At 50.0% G+C, this 17,465-nt stretch overlaps 1 protein-coding gene across 1 annotated transcript in view; it reads left to right on the top strand.

Moving 5' to 3' along the window:
- The window catches only part of MYO5C (myosin VC), a gene marked incomplete at both ends in the record, with an annotated part of 96,539 nt that overhangs the window by 26,344 nt on the left and 52,730 nt on the right, over window positions 1-17,465 (top strand). Inside the window, 5 exons of the mRNA XM_080642187.1 lie at window positions 509-616; window positions 6,141-6,247; window positions 7,368-7,633; window positions 11,349-11,430; window positions 13,446-13,586. Of these exons, the coding sequence (XP_080498313.1) occupies window positions 509-616; window positions 6,141-6,247; window positions 7,368-7,633; window positions 11,349-11,430; window positions 13,446-13,586 (704 nt within the window). The remainder of the gene's footprint in view (window positions 1-508; window positions 617-6,140; window positions 6,248-7,367; window positions 7,634-11,348; window positions 11,431-13,445; window positions 13,587-17,465) is intronic.

Genomic DNA, 17,465 nt, shown 5'->3' on the forward strand with positions numbered 1-17,465 from the left:
CAGGCTTTGTGCGCTAAACAGATTGTGAATAGTGAATGTGAAAGAAGGGTTACCTACTCTCCAAATATCACTTGCACAGGAGGTCATGATCTTGTTTGTGGTGATGTTTATCAGGGTACACATATATCAAAACTCATCAAAGTGTACATCTAAAATGTGTTTCATTGTACATTTAATAAACCTCACTAAAAAATGTCTGTGACACAGACATTTGTACAGAAGTTTGACACAGAAAGCTGCATAATAAAATTGTTAGATGTGGGATCAAAAACCATGAGCTTTTGGAGGCAGCCTGTGTTTAAATTCTTGCCCCGCCATCAGTGTGGGACCCTGAGGAAGTCACTTCTCTCTTCGGAGACTCAGCTTCTGAGTCTATAGGTAGAATTCTAGGGAATAAATGGAATAATGTGTGTAGAATGCTTACTATAGCTTACTAAGAACTTCCCTTTTTTATAAACTTGCATGTCCAAGTTTTTATGCTACAGATGTAACAATCTTGTGATTTCAGGGAGTGCAGAAGAATTCAATTACACGAGGATGGGCGGCAGCACCGTTATTGAGGGGGTGAGTGACAGTGCTGGCATGGAGGAGACGCGGAAGACCTTCACACTGCTGGGTAAGGGAGACATCCTGTCCACGGTGTGGCCATTTCCTCTTTTAAACAAATTTAAAAAGTTTAAAAGCAGGGGTGCCCAGCATGCTTGTGTTCAGAATATTCCTAATAAATCCTAATTTTAGAATGAGCCAATCAGAACGTAGAGGCCAAATGATCAAGACTGTGTCTTTCCCAGAAAAGATGGAGCCCCCAGCTTCTTTGTCCTCTGCCTCACTGTTGCTGGGAGATGCCTGGGCTGTAGCCCTGTGGGTGCTCGGAAGTGCTTCTGGGCTGACCAGGGAGTAGCTGACTCAGCCCAGAAGTGCAATGTTGACCCCAACTAGCCTTCATGGACCTCCTGATGATGATAAAATAGTGGGCACTTATATGGAGCTTAGGTGTCACCCTGAGCACTTTACCACGCTTATCAACGCATCTAAACCTTACTGTCACCCTGGGAGGTAGGTGCTAGTTCTTCCTGCATTTTACAACAGGTAAGCTGAGGCACCGAGATGGTAAATGATTTACCCAAGGCCACATGCCAAGTACGGAGGGAAGTGGAATTGAACTCAGGGTCTTAAAACATCTCATTTTAAATTTTTTATTTGTTTTCAGTTACAGTTTACATTCAATATTATTTTGTACTAGAGGCCCAGTGCACGACATTTGTGCACTGGGGCAGGGGGGTCCCTCAGCCCCGCCTGCGCCCTCTCACAGTCCGGGACCCCTTGGGGGATGTCTGCCTGCCGCAGAAGCAGGAGAGGCTCCCGCCACCGCCGCTGCACTTGCCAGCCATGAGCCTGGCTTCTGGCTGAGCGGTGCTCCCTCTGTGGGAACGCACTGACCACCAGGGGGCTGCTCCTGCATTGAGCATCTGCCCTCTGGTGGTCAGTGCATGTGAAAGCAACCGGTCATTCCACCGTTTGGTCAATTTGCATATTAGGGTTTTATTATATAGGATTAGTTGCAGAGTATGGCATAGTTATTTGATAATCACATACTTTATAAAGTGCGTCCTCCTGATATTTCCAGTACCCACCTGGCACCATACATAGTTATTACAATATTATTAACTATATTCCCTATGCTGTACTTTACATCCGTGTGACTACTCTGTAACTTCCAATCTGTACTTCTCAATCCCTTCACCTTTTTCAGCCAGTCCCCCAACCCCTCTCCCCTCTGGCAACCATCAGTTCAGTCTGTTCTCTGTATCTGTGAGTGTTTAAACATCTCATTTTTATATGGAAACCAAATATTGAATTGCTAGGAGGTTGGCACAGGTGAAGCAGGTACTCTTCCCAGTCTTTCTCCAACTGCTTTCCCTAGATGGAGCTCATGTTTGGAAAGACTGTCTACCAAATGGCACTTATAACAATAGTCATTCTCTTTCCCTTTTTGTATTAGTCTAGGCATCCACACATAACTGCCAACCAGAGCTTCTGATCAGTGTGAGACCAGAGCCAGCTCAGCAGGTGACAGGGCGTGGCTGGCAGAATGCCAGGACTACAAAGGAATCTGCATGCTTTCCTTTCCATATGCCTGTCGTTCAAAGATGCTAGCCCAAGACGGTGTTCTCTTCTGACTGCCTGTGCATTGGCCGTTAGACCTCATAGTTTAGTACTAAATTATCTGTTGTCATGTATTTTCTTTTTAAAAATATTCTTACCCAATGAGATGCTTATTGATTTTAGACAAAGGGGAAAGGAGGAGGGGGGGCAGAGAGGGAGGGAAGGAGAGAGTGGGGGAGAGAGAGGCATCCATGTGAGAGAAGCATCCATGTGAGAAGCATCCACACCAATTGTTTGCCTTCTGTATGTGCCCCAACCAGAAACTGAACCCAAAACCTAGGTATGTGCCCTGACCAGAACTTGCAACCTTTAGGTGTGTGGGACGATGCTCCAACCAACTGAGCCACACTGGCCAGGGCGTGCTCCAGTTTTTCATGTGTCATAACATAGGTCCTTGATCTCATGCAGGTCCATTATTATCTCTGGGCATCAGTTTTCCATCTGTAACCTGGAAGAATAATGACAATATTTAGTTGTTCCAATTATCTATTGCTGTTCCCCAACTATTCGTGGCTTACAATGACAGTTTATTATCTCTTGTGATTCTGGGTGGACTGGACTCAACTGGGCACGTCTCACGTGGGACTGTTGTGTGATGGTGGCAGGGGATGGATCCTCTGGGAGCCGCGGCAGCTGCAGCCACAGGGGCTGGGCGGTGTCCGTCTCTCTACATGGACTTCTCACAGCTGCTGGTCTCACAGTGAAGGACTGCACGTGTGTGGCTACCTTCTCCCAGAGCCGGTTCCAACAGGCTCAGGTGGACTCTGCAGGGCTTTTTATGAACCATCCTCAGAAGTAATGTGTTCTCACGACTGCCACATGCTAACACTCACAGCAAGCCATAGGCCAGCTCAGACCAGGACTCCTGGAGGGAGCCATGCAGGCACGGACGCTAGGAGGGGGCCCTGGGGCCATGGGAGTAGCCACCACAGTAACTGTGAGTGATGTTGTGAGATGAAGAGATAATGTCTAAAATGGTTTATGAACGGTGCCATGCTGTATAAGAGGTCAGTACACATTTAATGAAAGCATGACCTCACTGCATGAATCACTAAAAAATATCCTAGACCAAAGGTTGGCAGATGGCATCCCGTTTTTATAAATACAGTTTTTATTGGGACCCAGACACACTCATTTGTGTAAGTATGGTCTATGGCTGTTTTCACGCTATGGTGGCTAAGGTGAGTAATGGTGACATCAGCAGCACTACCTGCAAAGCCTAACAAGAAAACAGTGGCTGACCCTTGTCCTAGAGGAGAGTTTTCTTGCGATATGGGAAAGACCCAGGGAGTTCATGAAGTCACCTAGCTTCACCCAGTACGTCCAAACATGGAAGTTCCCTGATCACCCAGGGCCAGGCAGAGGGGAATATGACTGACTATAGAGGTCCAGTCACTGGATTCATGCATGGGACCAGATGACCCTGTAACTTCAAGATGGCCATCATCCTGGGGCCCTGCAGCCAGGGAAATCATGCTGTGAGCTGGCTTCATGATCTCTAAGCTGATGTCGTCCAACACAGTAGCCACCAGCCACAATTACTTAATTAAAGTGAATGAAATTGGGTTCCTCAGTTTTACTAGGTGTGTTTCAGCTGCTCCTAACACAGGTGGCCCGTCGCTCCTGAGCCGCACAGCAGAGACATCATGTTGGAGATGTCTGTCTCCTAGCAAGGTGAACACTGCACCTTCTTTATACTGCCTGTCCCATTGGCTCTGCTCTCCGATTTGTGCCGCAGTGTTATCTGTCTCAGGCGGAGCCCTCCTCCGGGGCAGGTTGCCTAACTTGACTCTTATGCAGGCTCCTCACACACTCGGCACGTCACCTCCTTTAAGTGTGATTGCTAGTTGTGGTTGATTTGTCCGTGCCTGTGTTCTGTGATGGAAACAGTAGAGAGAGACGGGCACGGTTAGCAGTGAGGTCATCTCGTTCAGTTCACACGCTGCTTCACACCAGGCCCAGGAAGCGGGCCTCTGGAGCCCGCACATCCTCTTTGCCTGGCCTGGTCGCCAGGGCACCTCCACGTTACTCACACCAGGTAAAGCTAAGACGGCTTCACAAACTCCACAGTCTTTTCACACACCGCAGTGGTCTGTTTAGATAGGACATACCCAGGCTGACTGTGGGCAAGTGTCCTAGCCCTCCTGTGCCTTAGTTTCCCTTCTATACAATGGGAATAATCCGAGTGCAGCTTCATAGAGTTGTTGTAAGCATTAGAGAGGTGACCATGCCCGAGGGACATAGGGTCCCACCACATCCCCTTCCCACCCGGCTCCTGAGGCACCTCCGCCAGCCGGCCAGCTGCAAAGTTGCCCCCTGAGGAAGCAGAGGTGGTGCATGTTGATCATAAGCTCCTTCCTTTGTTCGCCCCTGACTCATTGAACCCGTCCTTTGATCCTCGCCTGGCCGGCTAGAGCTCCCACAGAGAACACCCTGGACACAGTCAGACCCAGCCAGGACTCGGGCCCAGGGGACCGGACCATTGTGCTTCTCACTGAAATCTAACTCAGGCCGGCGGAGCTTTTGTGTGACATTGTCTCCCTCGAGGAAAGTACTGGACTGAGAGCTTACGTTCTTTCCCATCGTGGCTTTGGACTTACTTCCCTTTCGTCGAGTCTGGAGGGCATGGAGTGGTGAAGAGGCTTAGTTATGGACCATGCAGAGAGGAGTGGCCAAACGTCGCACTTTTGGTTGCTGTTCCTCATCCCTTGCCTGGTGGCGACCTGGGAGGTTGTTTCTGCCAGAGCTTTCACCTCCTTCAATGGAGCTTTCACCTCCATGTGGCGAGGTGGCGAATGCCTGGACGCAGTTTGAGCTAGAGTCATCGTGCATTTTTGGTTTGAAGTCTTTTGCGACTTTGATTTTGTTTAATCTTTGAAGTAGAGAAGACGCCTAGGTTTTGAAATATTGAAGAACAGGACCTCGCTGCTATTGAAATATTCCAGGAGTCCTCAGGCAGCAGAGGGCCTGGGGCAGGTGGGGTCTCCGCGCTTACCCTTCCACCCACCCGGCACCAGGCTCCTGACCTGGCCGAGCCCCCCTCACCACTGGCAGGTTCTCCACTGTGATTTGTGGGAGTCAGACACAAAGTCCTTCCCAGTAGCCTGTTTGGTTTATTTTCAGCTCTGGGAAATGCACGAATCCCTTCCTGATGACCAAATATGCCATGCATTCATAATCTACATTCCGCCCAGAGCAGGCAGGGTGCCAGTGGGAAACATGGGGCACACTCCAAGTAGGAGAAAAGGAGGAGGGCTTGTTCATGAAGGGAGCCGCTGTAATGATGTGGGTGGGGCTTTGGGGGCAAGAGGGGCAGTGGGGATCCAGTGCAGCAGCAGAGCTGTTCACTGCACCTTCCTGCTCAGGCCCAGGGGTGTTACTGGAGCCAGAAAGAAGGATTGGGAAAGTCAATGCTGGACCAGGAGCAGTGACCTTACATCAGTCAGCAACATAGTCAGCTTGGGGCGATGTTACCAGAAAAGAGACAAGCGAGCAGATCAACCCCTCTCTCCTCCTCCTCTCTGACCTCCTCCCCTCAGCTCCCACTGGTCAAACCCAACCAGAGGGCAAGTGAGATACATCCAGCACCCCACCATAAAAATAATTCAGGCGGCTTGTGAACGAAAAAGAAAAATGCACGTTAAAGATAAAGAAGTACATCATAGGATAAACGAGAGCCGATGCTCCCAGGCACCGGACACGAAATGGTTACCTGGGTATTAATTTGTGGGGAACTCCCAGCAGCCTCGGCTGAGGGGGACCTAGCGGGTTGCAGAGTTCACACTGTGCGTTTGCACAAGCCCACCTGGGGAGAAGAGTGAGCCAAGTTCACCTGGGTCCACTTCATGCTCCCTGTCCCAGCTCTTGGCACCGTGGTCCTAGAGTATCTTAAAGGAATCCAGGTGTTCGCTTACTAGTGGCTAAGTAAGAGAAGAAATGCAATATTCCTAATTTGGGAACATTTTTGTCTTCAGGTTTCAAGGAGGATTTTCAGATGGATGTGTTCAAGATCCTGGCAGCCATCCTACACCTGGGCAACGTGCAGATCACAGCAGTGGGCAACGAGAGATCCGCTGTCAGTGTAAGAGGCTTGCTTGTTCCACCCTGCCTGTGTTTGGAGGGTCACCAGTAGAATGTCTCAGGGTTCCCCTGCTTTTGCTTTTTAGCACCAGGCACGTTGGACCAGCTGGGGAGGCCAGCTTAATAGGAAGAGGAAAGCAAGGGTTTGTCTTCAAAGAGTAAAGCTTCTTTCTCTTACAACAGAAGAGGAGGGGGAAGTGCATTTTCTATGTATTTTTCTTTTATTCAACAAATTTTACTAGCACTGCTATGTGCCAGGCACTATTGTAGGCTCTGGAGAAATAGCCGTGAACAACACAAAGCAAGGTGCCCCTCGAGGAGCTTGTAATCAGAGGAAAGGAGACACTATAAACAATGACAGGCTCTGGCAGCGGCTGATGCTGTTCAAAAGGAAATAAGGCGGAGGAGGGGTAGAGAGGAGCAGGGCCTTCGGAGAAGTTTTCTGAAGGCCCTATGTGAAAGGCCACCTCACACCTGAATCCTCCTTCCTTCTTCCCGATACGGCAGCAGTGGGCAGAGGCCTGCACACAAGGACGTGAACTATGCCTGTGTCTGGGGCAAGGGGGTATAATTTCAGAAATAGCAAAAAAGCCAGTATATCCCAAGAGGAGTGAGTGAAAGGAGGGGTGGAAGGTGAGGCTGGGAAATGGGGGGCTGAGGGGTGCAGGTTATGTAGGGCCTGAAGGGCACCGAACAGTTGTAAGCAGAAAGGACACCTCTTGCCTCCTACCGTGTAAGTTCCGTGGCAGATTGCTTTATGAACGGACACTAGGTAAGTTTATGTGTGCGTCTTCTGTGACACATGGGAGTGATGCTTGGTCGGGGGCACGTGTTTAGTTATGCTCATTAATGTCTGCACGAGGAAGAAAGGAGCACTAGTAAAAAACACGTCTATGAATGCAGATGGCAGCGGTGTCCTGCCAGGGGCAAGGTGCAGCTCCTGCCGTTGGGCCCTCCTGCTTCATGCCCAGGCCTGGCTGTGTCTCCTCAGTCCTGGCCACTCTCACGCCAGCTTGTCCTCCTCTCATGCAGGCTAAGTGGGGGCCCTGGGGCCCTGGCGGGGGCGCCGTGCTGGCTTTGTTGGCTGACGGCCCTGATGGGGCCCGTGTTTGTTTTCAAAGGCAGATGACAGTCACCTGCAGGTGTTCTGTGAGCTCCTGGGCCTGGAGCGTGGCAGCGTCGCTCAGTGGCTGTGCAATCGCAAAATCATCACGGCCTCGGAGACGGTGGTGAAGCCCATGACCAGGCCCCAGGCCGCCAACGCCAGGGACGCCCTGGCCAAGAAGGTCTATGCTCACCTGTTTGACTACATTGTGGAGAGAATTAACCAAGCGTTGCAGTTTTCAGGCAAGCAGCACACTTTTATTGGTGTTTTGGACATTTATGGGTAAGAGCCTGTCTTTCCCCGTTTGAATGTTGAATGCCCGTTACCCTTAGATCATTTGGTTCTGGTTTCTCCTCTGTGTTTCACGTGATCAGAGAGATGGCGTCCTCGGTTTTTGCATGTACGGATGTTAAGTTCCGTCTCCTGGGCGACAGTGTTTTATTTAGTGAGTTAGTAAATGCTAACTTAACAACAGCCACTAGAGAGCTCACCGTGGCCAGCGACCATGTCCGGTGGTTTCCATGTGCCGCTCACCTACCCCTCCCTCAGCCCTGAGATGATCCCTGTTAGGGTGGAGCAGTGAGGCTGAGAGGCTGGTGGGAGGACCCAGCACCGAGGGAGGCCCTGGCCCACTTCTGTCTCCTGATAGAGACCCCGTGAGGTGTGGACCCCATGTCCCTTTCCCGCTTCACAGGGAGTGACATCCCAGAGGTCCTGCCCTCGCCCAGGCCCACAGGCCGGAGGAGGACTCACACCAAGGCCTCTGACCAACCTGCCTCCCACGCCTACGTCCTCATCCTTTCCCGTATAATGCGGGTCTTGCATTTGCCCCAGCCCTTCCCCAGGAGTCCCCACGTTGGAGTTCTGTTCTTCTTTCTTCCCTTTGCCCCATCATGCTTTCCTAAATCCCAGGTCAGACTCACACAAACGATGCTCACAGACAGCCAGAGGGCGTGTGCGGCTAGGTCCATGTGGAGGTGGGCTCTAGGGGCCATCACATTCCGGCTTTATATGTTGGCACCAGGCCTTCCATGCCCAAGCCCTCCCCTCCCTGACCAACCCTGGTTTCTCTCTGGGACAAGGGGCAGCTTGTCCCACGAAAGGCACCGCAGTGTTCCGCCCAGACTGGGAGCAGTCAGTCCCCCAGGTCTGCGAAAAGCAGCCCAGCCCCCTCCCCATGCTGAGGGGAGAGCCGGGTGTGGGCCTCCCCACCTGGGGAAGGGCGGGCAGGGGGGCACACTGACCCCAGGTAAAGAGGGTGCCTCAAGGGAGTTACTTTGTTTAACTTAGACTCAATTAATACAATGACTACCAATTAATAGTACATGTCAACAGTTATAAAATACTGAGACATTGCGGGATCTCTAGTAAATCATTTACCTTTCTTATTCTAAAAAAGGTATGTGAGCAGCCGGTAAGGGTGTAAGTAGACTTGTAAAAGGGAACAGTCCTGCCAAACAGTAGTCTCTTTGTGGTGGAAATAGGTGATGGTTGTATTATTCTCTGTTGTTTTCTGTGTTTTAAAAATGCCTTAAAAATAAATAGGCCTTTATTATAAGAATGTATTATTTCATTCATCCAACAAATAGCTATACAAATATCTAATTGCCAGGCCCGGTGTTGGGTGTGATCGGTGAACAGCATAGACACATGGCCTCTGCCCTTTGGGGATGTAAATTTTAGTGGAGTGGGCAGGTAGGTAATTAGGTGGGGATGGTTTGTTTGAAAGGAATATGTGGGCGGTTAGCTGGGGATGGGGAGAGAGGAGGCAGCTGAGTTCGAGGAATAGTAAGTGAGGAGAATGGCATGTAGGCCAGAGTCAGATCCAGGAATCTGAATGTTTTGGCTAAGTGTGCAAACCTGAGACAGGAATAATTATAAATTCACAAGAACTTCTTAGAGTATGTGTTAAATTTTAACTTTAAAATTAAATTCCTCTTCAAAAAGTATAAAAGTAACATGCTTGCCGCCACCCCTCCAAATAAATGGTACCCCTCCAAATAAATGGTACCCCTTTTTAAGTAACGATGCTATTGCCTAGGGTGAATCCTTTCATGCCTTTCTCCAGTATGCGCATGTCTATGTGAGCCCTGTTCTGTGTGCACCCTGAAACTTTGGAGAGAACTGAGCTCAGTTTGGCCTAGAAATGAGGCAGCCTCAAAGGCAGTGCTCCCTCACTCAGAGCATTTAAAGATGAAGCTGTGAGCTCTGAGGTGCAGCTGGGAACGACATGAGCTTGGGGTCCCCCAGCCAGTGGTGTTTGTGTTCTCCGGCCCCAGAGCTGTGAAGGCCTGGTCTGGGAGGTCGGACCCCTGGGAGTGCACACTGCAGCGTACCGGACGTGTGGCCCCGAGAAAGCCACAGAACCTCTCCGAACCTCAGCTTCTGCATCTGTAAAATGGGGCCTCTGTTGCAGGGTATGATGAAGATCAAATAGAAGAATTGGTAGAGATATCTTCAGAACCATAAGCATCGTTCAAATGTGAAGTGTTGCCATCGCCAATGAGCTTCTGGCATTTTAAGTCATAGATTTAGTTCTTTCCATTGGGTTGTGAACTTTAGCTCTGGAGAAGGTGGGCAAAAGGGCAGGAAAATAGTCACTGATGAGTGACATTCCGTTCCTGCTCTAGAAAGCCCTGCCTCTGGCCTTGGCTGTGCGTGTGGAGCACAGTGAGGCCCTTTTGACCCTCCCCCAACCAGCCCCGGCCTGTCCGCAGTGTCCAGACTCAGGACCCCTCACCCCCACCCTCGAGTGATGTGGAATGGGGCTGTGTGGGTTCAGTTCCTGCTCTGAGTCAGCCTGGAGCTGTTTAGAGAAAGTCGAGGCCCTTCAACTGCCCAGGAAGTCTAAACTGAGCCAAGTTGGCTGTCGAGTGACACTCCCAAGGGATCCATGTTGGCGATGGCAGGAACCCCAAGGGGTTAGAGAAGTGAAGAACCATAGCTTTGGAGGCACCAAGAGCAGGGGTCAAATTGCATGTCTGGCACCATTTGCTAGCTGCCTTCTCCGCGATGGTCACCGTCTCCTCGGACCCTCACGTGTGACAGTGGGGTTGCTGCAGCCTCCACCTAGGGTGGTGTCGGGGCTGGAAGTGATGTGTATCTATGCTGATGCAGAAGCATTCACCTGGCCGGGTGGGGAATTTCATGCATGAGTTTTGTTCAGCCAATAACATGAGATAATTCACATAAACGTCCAGATTTCTGGCTTTTCTGGATAATCAAGTGATCTAGCATCCTGACCTGCATTCATCCATGGCCACAGCTGGCGGGCGCTGAGTAGCAGCTGCCCCGTTGGATAATCCTGTTTGCCACGGCCCCGCATAGCTTACTGGCCGCTCTCCAGCCTGCTCCCCCTCTCTGTCACCTGCCCACCTCCTGCCAGCCCACGAGTGGGCAACTTCAGGGCAGTGCCAGAGACAGCACTGAAAGTCTGAGGATGGAGGCAGGGCATGTCTGCCGCAGACCTGATGGGGTCTGCTGGGCTATAGTATTAAATGACCTTGCCCTTTTCTTCCAAGAACTGGGAAAGCACCCTGGCAGGGGCAATACTGTGCTGCCTCTCCCTCCAACAGGCAGCGAGTGGGGAGTAGGAAAGAGCATTGCTTTTTTACCGAGGCGTCAGTGTTCTAGCCCGAGGCTCACAGCAGTCTGACATCGCTGTGTGGCCTTAGGCAAGTTTCCTAACCTCTCGGAGGCTTATTTCCTCATCTACAAAGTGATGATAATAGTACGTCTGTGCATGAAATGACAGGTGATATTGTGAGGGGCCTGATTCAGTGCCTGCCTCAGGGTGGGTGTTTTGTACATACCATTCCTTCTGAGGCAACCTGGGAAAAGCCGATTTATAGAATGACTGTCAAGCGTTCAGGTGTACTTAAATCTTTTAGAAAGCACAGCAAACTTTTAAGCTATGAACTTTGTCCAAAAAATACTGACCAATAAATGATGTATATGTCCTCCAAGTTACATTTTAACTTGTTTAATTGCATTTCAGCTTTGAAACCTTTGATGTGAACAGCTTCGAACAGTTTTGCATCAATTACGCTAATGAAAAACTGCAACAGCAGTTTAACCTGGTAGGTGACTTTTCTCCCTTCTTGAAACTCATTCTTAGCGCTGAGTGCAGGGAATCTGGAAAGAGGCAAACCAGACTTCTTCCCTCTCCAAGTTGTGATTAGTTAAAGGAGCCGCATGCTGGGTCACTGCACCACCTTGTGGCCATGTCTGAAATCACACCTTCCCACCTTCCTATTTTATCTTTTTGGAGCCACCTGCCTACTCTTCAGTTCCAGTTCCTCATCTGTCATTCTTGGGTACAGACCCCGATATGCAGCCAGACCAAGTGGTTTTGTTAGCTTCCTGAAGCCCCCACGTCCTTGCAAAACTCTGTATCTTTGCACCTGCTGCTCTGTCCGCTGTCACCCACCTGCTGTTCTCATCCTTTCCCCACCCCTTCATCTTCACCTGGTGAACTCTCCTGCTTGTCATTTGAGAGTCATCTTCTCCCACACAACCCCGAAGAAAAGATAGAATGACATCCTGGAGAGCATGGACTTTTGCCCAAAGTGAACTGGTTTGAGTGTCAGCTCTCCCACCAGCTCCCTCTGGGACCTCAGGCTCTCTGAGACTCAGTTTCCTCACTTTAAAAATGGTTCAGTAGCACCTGCCTAATATTGTTGAAAAGACCTCATGTTGAATCATATTCAGTGTTTCTTTTCTTTCCTTTTCCTCACCCCAGAATTAATCCATGTGTAAGCATTAAATGTTATCCTATTGCAAATTTCTATTTTATTAGCATTCTCAAGGAGTCCTGTGTTTCACATTTAATGATCACAGCAAAGCTTATTCCAAGTAGATTTGCAGTATAACTAAAGTATAAATCTGCAGATCCTGCCCTCTCCCCAACACAGCTTAAAATAATGCACAGGCAAGACACCTCCTGGAAATAGCATAGCAGAGGCTGCAACTCTGTTTTCCTCCTGTTCTTCTCCACCTCCTTTTTTCAAGTCATCTGTCAATGTGCAGAGCCTCCTGGGAGGGGTAATGCCTTAAAATGTCAGCACTAAAGCCCTAGTGAGGACTGTCTCCTAGCTCCTGTCCCATGAATCTGGCTGCTGCTGGGCCCCCGCACCTGGTGGCCTCAGGGAGCTCAGCAGTGACAGAGGGAACCCACCGCCTACCCCTCTTGGCCTCCGTACCCTCCCTGCTTATTTCTGTGGTTAAACCACTATCATTGACACAGTGTCCTGGCCTAACGTTTGTCCTAACTATGGCTCTTGGTCATCTTCCTCACCCAGACTCCCCCGGGTCACCTCCTGAGTGTCCGGCCACAGCAGAGCTGAGTCCTGATGGGCTTCTCTGCCTCCAGTCCTGCCCCCACCCCAAGCTGAACTACCAGGCCTCATCCTGACCCTCCCTCACTCATCCCCTCCCCTTCCCGGGTCCTCACTGCCCCTAGGAAAAGGCCACCGGGCCAGATTCTCTAGGGCACATGGGGGCTTGCACCGCTCCCCCCCCCCTCCATCTTTCTGTGCTTTCCCATCGCCCCCCTTCGCTGCTGTGCTCTCTGGCTCGTTCTCAACCACCTACTGTGCTTCGGAGCTGCTCCCACTGGATGCTTCTGTGGGAGGCTCTCTCCTCACAGCCCCTACCCCTGCCACCTGCAGCCAGGAAAAGCCTGAGCCAGGCTCTGGGAAGCCCCCTGATACCCTCACAAGTAGTGAGCGAAGCTCTCCTAGTGGCTGGCTCCTCACACTGGCCCACAGCCAGCACTCTCAGCAGGCTGGCTCCATCCTGGAGAGCAGCAGCGGCGTGAGCAGGGAGGCCCCGGGACCACCCTGAGTGCCATCGGCGCTGGAGGTGATGGGATGTGGGCACCCACCCAGACCGGGTCGGGGAGTGAAGTCTAAACCCGCAATAGGAATTCAGTGGCATTGGTCATGGATAAGGGGCGTAGCCTGCACCTCTAGGTCCTCGACAAACATTGCAAATCTGTCCCGTATCTACATCTTCCAAATGCTTACACCCTACTCTTCAGAAGCACACCTCAATATTCTGTTTTACTCTGCATTAACTTCTGGATTCTTCCCAGCATGTCTTCAAACTGGAACAAGAAGAATATATGAAGGAAGATATCCCTTGGACTCTGATCGATTTTTATGACAATCAACCAGTTATTGACCTGATTGAAGCAAAAATGGGCATTTTGGAGTTGCTGGATGAAGAATGCTTGGTAACTTAAAAAAATTTTCTCCCAACTTGTGAGTAGTAACAGATGAGCATATTGTAAAGTGGATTTTTAAAAAATGTACATGTAAATTCTTGATGTGCTACCCAGTTGGTTGTATATTAATGCTGGGAGCGTTCACAGCAGGAACCCATGAGGGCCAGGTGAGCCTCCCACCTCAGCGTGTGGGGCCCACCCTTGGGTCACATGCACGACCTCTTAGGTCACGTCCAGCAAGGAGCCGCCCTTTGAGGCGGTCCCTAGGAGTGTATAGAGTGCACATGGAAGTAGCAAGTGACCCCGTGCCCATTGTTAATGACTAACAAGAAGTGAGTTCCTGATTCTATGACTCACCCATCGGGGGGTGTGGCTGAAAAGTCAGTGCAGTGCACTTGGGGAGAAGAGGTCCCTAGCAGTTCTCGGTTCCCCCTGGGAGGAGCAACCTTGTGGTGAGTCAGCCTCGCAGTGCCCTTCACGGGGCCGCAGGAACAAATAATTCCCAGGATACTAGTCATTTTTTGGTTTAAAGGTGGTGGTCAAACATAGGTTCTGTTTCTTTTTCGGATATTTATTTGTACCCAAAAAGATTATAACATTGAGGACTTATTGGTGTTTTCTCCCTAGAATTCTCAGTCCCATGGTTCTTCTCACAGATCATCTGTTCTGGTGCCCCGAGCTTTAGTACCTGTAGCGATATAAGATTAAAGGGCCACCATCAATGCCACGCACTCTGGAGTGATCTACTTGGGGCAGGGGACAGAGGACAAGGTGGTCTCTAGAAAATCACAGATCCCTAGGTGACCAGTGTCACACAGCAGTATGCAGGAGTCATCCTATGTAATAAAAGGGTAAAATGCAAATTGTCCCCTCGACTGGGAGTTTGACTGGAGTTCAACCAGGGGGAGAGGCCCGCCAACCACCCGGGGCCTCTCCCCGCTCCCCCTGCGCCCCCCCCAGCTGTCCCTATCCCTGATTGGCTCCTCCAATCAGGGGCGGGGCCGGCTGGCCAACCTCCTGCGTCCCCTCCCCCCCCAGCTGGCTCGGCCGATCAGGGCAGGCAAGCTAGACCCCACCTGTGCACAAATTTGTGCACTGGGCCTCTAGTTTGAACATAATAAGGTATTAGATTCATAGCATTCAGGCTGAATATACTTGATAGCTTTAAAATCACCAGTATCAAGAACAAGTTTTGCAGCTAGCTTAGTTTGAGGAGGTAAGATCTTAGTGCAAGGAGGTAGTTATTCATTAGGCAGTGAACCAAAAGAAAAACTTCTCCAGAGGGGAGAGGAACTACATTTAGGTGCCAGTCTTTCCCCATAAAACTGAGAATAAAGTCTTGTGCACATAATGGAATCAGTGCTACTTTTCCCTGAACCTTTGGACTTCTTTGGAGAAAAATATAAAAATACTGCCCATTTTACAGAAGTAAAATTCTTCATTCTTAAGTTATTATATGACCATTTCCTTGTAGTTTATAACATTTTGTTCTAAAAGGGCATTGATATAGCCATTTAAATATCACTCTGAAGATTGTTGAGATCAAAGACACATTTATGCATAGAGTTGCTTTTTTATAAAAGCATTTATTCATTTATTTATTTTATCCTCACTTGAGGTTATGGGTTTGTTTTTTATTGATTTGAAAGAGAGAGAGAGAGAGAAACATCTATCAGTTGCCTCCTGTCGTGTTCCAACCAAGGATTAAACTGGAAACCTATGTATATAACCTGACTGGATATTGAACCCACCACCTTTTGGTGTACCAGACAACACTCCCACCCACTGAGCCACCCGGCCAGGGCTAGAGTTGCTTTTTAAAAAGGATCTGTGGATCTAGAGCCCTTCACTCCTAAGGCCCCACATGTCCTGGTTTCTTAGACTAAGTGCTTTTCTATAGAAAGAAATGAAATCTTAATTATTTGTGACAGCATGGATTGACCTAGCAGGTATTATGCTCAGTGTAAGTCAGTCAGAGAAAGACAAATATATGATTTTGCTGATATATGGAATCTAAAGAAAAACAAACAAACAAACAAAATAGAAATAGACCCATAGACACAAAGAGAGAACTAGTGGTTGCCAGAGGGGAGGAGGGTTGGGGGACAGAGTGAAAGGGATAAAGGTCTCATTTGATTGGAATGTCGTCCCATACACCAAAAGGTTGCAGGTTCCATTACTAGTCAGGGTATACACCTAGGTTGTGGGTTCAATCCTGGTTGGGGCACGTTCAGGAGCCAACTGATGTTTCTCTCTTATATTGATGTTTCTCTCTCTCTCTCTCCCTCCCTCCCTTTCTTCCTCCCTCCCTCCCTCCATCCCTCCCTCCCTCTTCTCACCCCTTTCTCTCTGTGTCTTTAAAAATCAATAAAAACTTGTCCTCAGGGGAGGATTTAAAAAATACAAATTAGTACTTACAGAATAGTCACAGGGATGTAAAGTACAGCATAAGGAGTATAGACAGTAATCCTATCTAATAAAAGAGTAATATGCAAATTATCCATCACTCTGCTACACCCATAAGCCACGCCCACCAGCCAATCAGGAGACAGTATGCAAATTAACCCAACCAAGATTGCTGCGGCCACGGAGTGAGCAGGAAGCTTGGGTTTCCCTGGCAATGGAGGAAGCCAAGCTTTCTGCACACCCTGGCAGGCCCAGGCCTCCACTCAAGGCTACAAAGTTTCAATTATGGAAGATAAATAAATTCCAACAAAAATGGCTGCAGCCGCAGAGCAAGCAGGAGGCTTGGCTCCGCTCAAGACTACACAGTTTCAATTATAGAAGATAAATAAATCCCAGATACCAGGGCCTCCACTTGGGTCACCGGGGGGCGTGGCCAGCCTGCAAACCACCACAGGCCCCTCGCCCAGGCTGCCCCATGCCCCAAGGGAACCCCCACCCTGATCCAGGACACCTTTCAGGGCAAACCAGCTGGCCCTCACCCATGCACCAGGCCTCTATTCTATCTAATAAAAGAGTAATATGCAGATTGACCATCACTCCAACACACTAGATGGCTGCCCCCATGTGGACACAAGATGGCCACCACAAGATGGCCAGCAAGGGAGGGCAGTTGGGAGGGACCAGGCCTGCAAGGGAGGGCAGTTGTGGGCGATCAGGCCAGCAGGGGAGGGCAGTTGGGAGGGACCAGGCCTGCAAGGGAGGGCAGTTGGGTGTGATCAAGCCTGCAGGGGAGGACAGTTAGGGGTGACCAGGCCAGCAGAGGAGGGAAGTTGGGGGCGATCAAGCTTGCAGGGAGGGCAGTTAGGGGTGACCAGGCCAGCAGAGGAGGGAAGTTGGGAGCGACTGGGCCTGCAGGGAAGAGCAGTTAGGGGGTCCCAGGCCTGCAGGGGAGGGCAGTTAGGGATGACCAGGCCTGCAGGGGAGGGCAGCTAGGGGTGACCAGGCCTACAAGGGAGGGCAGTTAGGGGCAAACAGGCTGGCAGGGGAGCAGTTAGGCATCAAATCAGGCTGGCAGGGGAGTGGTTAGGGGGTGATCAGGCTGGCAGGCAGAAGTAGTTAGGGGCAATGAGGAAAGGCAGGCAGGCGAGCAGTTGGGAGCCAGCAGTCCTGGTTTGTGAGAGGGATGTCCGACTGCCCGTTTAGGCCCGATCCTACCGGGATCGGGTCTAAACGGGCAGTCGGACATCCCTTGAGGGGTCCCAGACTGGAGAGGGTGCAGGCTGGGCTGAGGGACACCCCCCCATGCACGAATTTCGTGCACCGAGCCTCTAGTATTGCAATAACTATGTATGATGTCAAATGGATACTAGATTCATCAGGGTGATCACTTAGGAAGTTATATAATGTCCAATCACTAGGTTATACTCCTGAAACTAATATGATATTGTATATCAACTGTAATTGAAAAATAAAAAAATTATT

Source organism: Plecotus auritus (assembly GCF_963455305.1).
Source record: "Plecotus auritus genome assembly, chromosome: 1".
In the NCBI taxonomy this organism is placed as follows: Eukaryota; Metazoa; Chordata; class Mammalia; order Chiroptera; family Vespertilionidae; genus Plecotus; species Plecotus auritus.